This window comes from Acyrthosiphon pisum, chromosome X, assembly GCF_005508785.2.
Source record: "Acyrthosiphon pisum isolate AL4f chromosome X, pea_aphid_22Mar2018_4r6ur, whole genome shotgun sequence".
NCBI classification, from domain to species: Eukaryota; Metazoa; Arthropoda; class Insecta; order Hemiptera; family Aphididae; genus Acyrthosiphon; species Acyrthosiphon pisum.
In genome coordinates this window covers 98,180,579-98,187,250 of record NC_042493.1, presented here as the reverse complement: position 1 = coordinate 98,187,250, position 6,672 = coordinate 98,180,579, and the positions used below count along the sequence as shown (strand labels likewise).

At 27.5% G+C, this 6,672-nt stretch overlaps 1 protein-coding gene across 1 annotated transcript; it reads left to right on the top strand.

The window, feature by feature from the left end:
- Window positions 1-619: 619 nt before the first annotated feature.
- Window positions 620-3,697, top strand: LOC100167160 (E3 ubiquitin-protein ligase UHRF1). The gene is given in 12 exon segments (XM_001944900.5): window positions 620-856; window positions 915-1,114; window positions 1,173-1,522; window positions 1,596-1,782; window positions 1,877-2,096; window positions 2,155-2,366; window positions 2,440-2,583; window positions 2,766-2,922; window positions 2,995-3,060; window positions 3,062-3,244; window positions 3,314-3,412; window positions 3,476-3,697. Coding segments are annotated over 12 exon segments (2,139 nt in total). The 5' UTR covers window positions 620-682; the 3' UTR covers window positions 3,623-3,697.
- Window positions 3,698-6,672: the final 2,975 nt, after the last annotated feature.

The following is a 6,672-nucleotide window of genomic DNA, read 5'->3' as shown; positions in this document are numbered from 1 at the left end:
TGATCAATCATAATCCGTTTTCAAAATTAAAATCTAGTCAATCCAAAATTCTTCCAGTTTTGTCTAGCTTATTGGTCTAAAAGTGACTTTTCATTGACTGGAGCCCCTTCCAGCCCGGAATTTAAATATATTGAAAAACATTATGACAAACAAAATTAATGTTTGAATTGGTCAAATCTACATTAGTTTTGATTTTTTACAAAACCTGCTGCAGCCCCCTAAAATATATATTTAACATGACGAGTTAACATTAAATGTATTATGATAACATTATTTTTGGCATCTCATATGTATAAGGCCATACCACGCATAGAAAATGCATTATGTATATTGTAATGCCAAATATTTAAATAAACTAACTTTTCAGCATTAGAAAAGAATTTCTAATACATTGATCATATACTACACCAATAATACCACTCATTAGGTATTTTAAAACAACACATCTCTCATGTTGAATTCCTTAATTTTATTTATAAATTTATTATAATCAACTTCAATAATTTATTAATTTCTATTCGTAAGGGACCTTTAAATAAAATATTTAGTTTAAATTATGCTCCTTGTATTTATTTTAATTATAGGTAAGTACATGATTGTTGTGTGTATGTTTCAGCTGGAAAATGAGTATAGCCTCTTCGATTATAGTATTAATATAAACGATTGTATACAGTTGACAATCATGCCTGTTCCTGAAGAAACCTCTGTAGAAACTATTGAAGAAGAACCAACGTATATCCTTTCTAAGAATTTGAAAAAGAAAAAATCTATTCGGAGTTCTACATCAGACACTAATAATACAGATAATACTAATAATACTAATAATACAGACACTAAAAATACAGTAGTAAAACAAGTAAATTTTTTACTATAATAAAATCTTCATAAGTTTAATAATATCTTTTTTATCCTAGGATAATTTAGATGATATATCTGAGGAAAGCAAGTATTTTAAATTGGGTGATTATGTTGATATTAGAGATTTTGAGTATGGCGTGTGGTACATGGGTAAAATAGTGAAGATAAAAAAAGATGATTCTTCACAAATTGAACCAACGTCCTCCTCTGATAATCTAGAGGATGATGGGCTTATTTATTTTGTAGAGGATATAGGGTAGGTCGTCTATTAGTTTTATTTAAAACACATGTGTAATTTGATTATATTTATTTAGATGTCCTACTAATCCACCCACTAAAGCTAAATTGAAAGAAATAAGACCATATTCTACTGATATTCTGCCATTTGATCAATTAAAAATCAATGATAAAGTTCTTATGAATTATAATCAAGATTATCCTAAAGAACGTGGTTATTGGTTTGACGTAGTAGTAAAACAGATAATAGTTAATAGACGAATTCGTGAAGTAGTAGGCAATGTTACTATTGGATCGAATAAGGCAGTGTTGGATAATTGTAATTTAAAGTTTGTTGATGATATTTTCAAAATAAAACCATACAAGCTAGTTGCAGAAAGAAGTAAAGATGAAGATACTATCATGCAAACAAAGCCTTCTACGGAAAGTAAGAACAAAATTTGGCAATTTTGTCACTCGTTAAGAAAATATTAAATAAATGTTTTTTTATTTTTGAAAAGGAGCTACAGCTTTAAGTTGCATTAGATGCAAAGACAACAAAAGTAAACCATGTAAATACTGCGCGTGTCATATTTGTGGTGGCAAGGAGGATGAGGATAAACAGGTACTGTGTGATGAATGTGATGACAGTTTTCATATAGGCTGCCTTACACCGCCATTGACAGAAGTTCCAGACGTTGACTATTGGTTAGTGATAATGATAAATAATAATTGTATTTAGATTACATAGTTTTTTTTACTACTATGAGTATATTAATTTTGTGTATAACGCTTGTTTCAGGTATTGTCCAACATGCAAAGTTGATGATAACGAAATTGTAAAAGCTGGTGGAAAATTAAAGGATTCAAAAAAAAAGACATTAGCGTCAACATCAACACGTGATTGGGGCAAGGGAATGGCATGTGTTGGAAGAACAAAGAAATGCAACATTGTTCCACCAAACCATTTTGGTCCCATTCCCGGTGTTGAAGTTGGCACTACATGGTTATTCCGTGTTCAAGTGAGTTGTAGTGATATTTTCCTTCGAGCTTATTAATGGTTTTTAAATTGTTCTGTAGGTATCTGAAAGTGGTATACACCGTCCTCCAGTTGGAGGAATACACGGCCGTGACAATCAAGGTGCATTTAGTATTGTATTAAGTGGTGGTTATGAAGATGACATTGACAATGGTGAAGAATTTATGTATACCGGTTCAGGTGGAAGAGATCTGTCTGGAAATAAACGCACTGCTCTGCAAAGTTGTGACCAAGAACTGACACGCAATAACAGGTAATTTACAACGATTAATTCAAAATGTATCAATCTTTTTTATCATTTATAATTGTTTTAATATTCATTTTAGGGCTTTAGCTCTCAACTGTAATGCAGATATCAATGATAAAGAAGGTGCAACAGCTGTGGATTGGAAAAAAGGTAAACCAGTTAGAGTTGTACGGAATTATAAACTTCGTAAGCATTCAGAATATGCACCGGAAGTAGGCAACCGGTATGAATATTTTATTTATAAAAAAGTTCAATTTTTTTTTTTAATGATAAATTAAGTACTTATAAATATAGATTGATCTGAAAGATAAATCAAAATACAAATATATTTTTGCTAAACTTAAATCTGTATTCTAATAAATTTAATTAATTATTAATGACTAATGAGAAAAAATTATTTTAAAGCTATGACGGTCTTTACAAAGTTACAAAGTATTATCCAGAGACTGGAATATCTGGATTTGTTGTTTGGCGTTTTGTATTGAAACGAGATGATCCTATACCTGCTCCTTGGACAGCTAAAGGCAAAAAACGTATAGTTCAACTAGGTCTTGAAATGATTGTGAGTTAAAAAAAGTTGATAACAAGTTTAATTATTAATTATTAATTCAATTATTCCATGTGGTTTTAAAAGTATCCTGAAAATTATTTACCTTCTACTGAGCTTGACAATGAAGAATCAGATGTACCCGGGTCTAAAAGAAAAAGAACACTACAAGACGACACTAATGATGAATCAAATGAAAATTTACAAAAAAAAAGATGAAAAGAAGGCAAAAATGCATTATAAACTGGAAAATGAAGCAGAGACATTAATCGCAGCTGACGCTGCCAATAAAAAATATTGGGATGATTGTAAGGCATTGTTAAAAGACGGCAAAAAAGTATGTAACTATTAAAAAAAATTCTTAATTTTACCAACAAATTTATTTTGTAAATAATATTCTTTATAGGCATTTTTGGATAGAATTGAAGAAACTTTTATGTGCATTTGTTGTCAAGATATTGTCTTTGAACCAATTACATTAGAATGTGCTCACAACATTTGTAAAGTAAGTTTGTTACTAAGATTTATTTTGGTTTTTGATACTAACTAATATTTTTTTGCTCCTTAGGGATGTTTGAAAAGATCATTCAGATCTGAGGTGTACCAATGCCCAGCATGTAGAGCTGAATTGGGAAAAACCTACTCTATGAAAATCAATATTACATTGGCTAATACTCTTTTGTATTTCTTCCCGGGATATAATGCGGGTCGTTAATAATTGTTTTAACTACTTGTACAAAAAGCATTCATTACAAAATATGGCAGTATACATTTATTTTTATTTTTATTATTATAATTATTTTTCTCAGCAAGATCTCTTTGGATAGAACAGTATTTTATTTAAATTTATTTTGTTACTAATTATTCATACATTTATATATATTTAATTATACTCTGAGGTTAAGTAACTTTAAAAAAAAACCTTTTGTATTCATAGTTTTCAGTTTTTTGTAACGCATTCAAAGTTTATTAATGAGTTTTATTTGTGAATCACATTTTTTTTTGATAAATTAATTTTTTTAAGACTACATTAAGTATTGGTTATATTATACTACTATGTTAAACGATTAAAGTATAAAAACAAAAAGGTTGAACGTACTAATAAAGTAAAAATTTAATTATTTCTGATCCGTTCATTTAACTAATTACACAAAGTTTAACTAACATTAAGAGGATTTCATCTCATCATTTGTTTTCTTCTTAACCTACTTGCAACATTTCAAATTTACGTTTATCACAACCAACATTGTTACCTGTTGTTACTTTTCATATTATTAATCTTAAAGGTAGATTAAATTTTAAACTTTAACAACATTACCTGTGTTGTTACGTTGGGTTTTTTACCATATCATTCCAATGCAATTTATAAGCATTTTAAAATTGTAACAATTAACACGCTCATAAAAAAACCCTATGTAGCAACATGAGTAATGTACCTAACTTAAATAATTGGTGAATTCACTGTAATACTAAAAGTAACATAGAATCTGCTACATGTAAATTTGGTATGTTGCGTGTGGGCTACAGAGAGAAAACAAAAAGTGCGCTGACATCCTCTTAAGATACAAATTTGACTTGGGTAACACCAAAGAAGTTACTTTCTCAGCGCAATGCACTGAAAGCTTATTACATCCAGTATTAATTCCTCAACAATGTCTTAACAAACTTCGAATATTTAAAATCTAAAATTGTGAATTGTCATTAAATTTGAATTTATTGAAATTTAAATTTTATGGTACTGGTAAAATATATATATATAAAAAGTATTGAAGTTTATCATAGAAGTTTATGTTTGAGGTTTCTAATTACAACAATTGTAATGCATTATTTGATGCCGAATCCTTATCTAAAAAAAACTGGTTATATTATTAATATAGTTTTGATTATTAAATAATATTATACACCTACAATTAATAATTATTTTGAGAGAAATATATTACTTTTAAATGTTCTTTGAATATGACCTTAAGAAGATGTTTGTGTGGTAAGTTCATTTAATAGATCCTTAGTTTTTTTCTTTTTTATACCTTTAGATTTATAGGTTAAGTATCATGTAAGTTCCCCACGAACAATAAGTGTTAGGGCTTGGAACTTTTTCCACTAGAAAAAGCTTGAATATGTAATTATTATTTATATTAAAGGAAAATACACTTGTTAAAAGCATAAATATTTTTTAAAACCTGTCGTAGGTATCGCTATGATTTGTAACATGATTAGTATTGATGTTAGCATAATGCTATTATCGTGTTTTTGTGAATTACTTAATAAGCTTAGACTAGTGAAACAATAATAAAAATGTTTAACTAGTATATCTTATATCTTGCAGCAATTTGATTGTAATAGCAATTGTCATTAAAATGTTTTGTACAAAAAATTAAACACAAATAATTTTTGACGGTCAAACATATATTATAAAAAGGTGGGCAAGTGGGTGTCGCTCTACTGTACAGTAGGCTACAAATGGGCCATTGACTCACTGCAATGGATGGTGTTAAAATTTAATTCAATGATATAATATCATTGTATAAGAAAAACGATTCTTAGCGAAGACTATGATATTGCTAAGTATATTAATTTATGATATTATTGTGAATAAAGTAATTTATATAATATAACCTATTTACGTGGAATCTTGTTTTAAATTTTCAATCATATAGATATAAGATTTGAATATTTTATACATTTTTAACTACAGAATAGTTATTAAATTTTAAATTTTAGTCATAATTTGAACTTTAAATGCTTATAAAAAAACTGTGCCTATGTATTTTAAATATTTTTCAACTGCTATTGTAACAATATATCAGGTGCCTTGTATTTAATTTTCACGCTTTTTTTACGATAAAATAAAAATTTGTTGACAATTGCAGAAAAAAAACTAATAAAATTGTAAGTAGATAATGTTCGTAAATAGTTCAAAGAGAGTCAAAATATTTTCAAAATTTTATGGTGTATAGAAAAAAAAAAAGGTGGGTAAGTGGATGTCGCTCTGCTGTACAGTAGGTTAGAAGTGGGTCACTGTATAATGGACAGTATTAAATTTGAATTCAATGATATAATATCACTGTATAAGAAAAACGATTCTGAGCGGAGACGGTATATCAGTCTATGTATTAGACATATAATATATATTTATCTATGGTATTAAAAAAAAATTGACCTATAATAGGTACCTATAATAAATTCCAAATTAATCATATCATAATATCTATTAGGTACTTATAAGTTATAACGCGTTATACATCAACAAAAAACCGTGGTAAAATCATAGATATATAATAGTATACTTTAGAAGTTTCAAGTACCCACGAATAATATTATACAATCACAACAAAATAACTAAAATAGTTATCCTAGGTTTTTAATATGTAATTTCGTCCAAATTTGTACTTAAAATGACTATAAAAATAAACTGTGTAAATGTATTTTTTAAATTTTTTGGTAACAGAATTAATTACTTATGTGGAATCTTGTTTTAAAGTTTTAATTCTTAGATACAAAAATTGAACATTTTATAAATTTTTAACTACAAATAATTTTTCAAATTAAAATTTTATAAATGTTGTCAAAATTTGATCTTTAAATGCTTATAAAAAAAAATTGTGCCTATGTATTTTTAATATTTTTCAACTGATATTGTAACAATATATCAGGAGCTTTGTATTAAATTTATACACTTTGGCACAACAGATAAAACTTTATTGATATTTATAGAAAAAAAAACTAAAAAAATTGAAAACTGACCATGTCTGTACACAGCTCAAA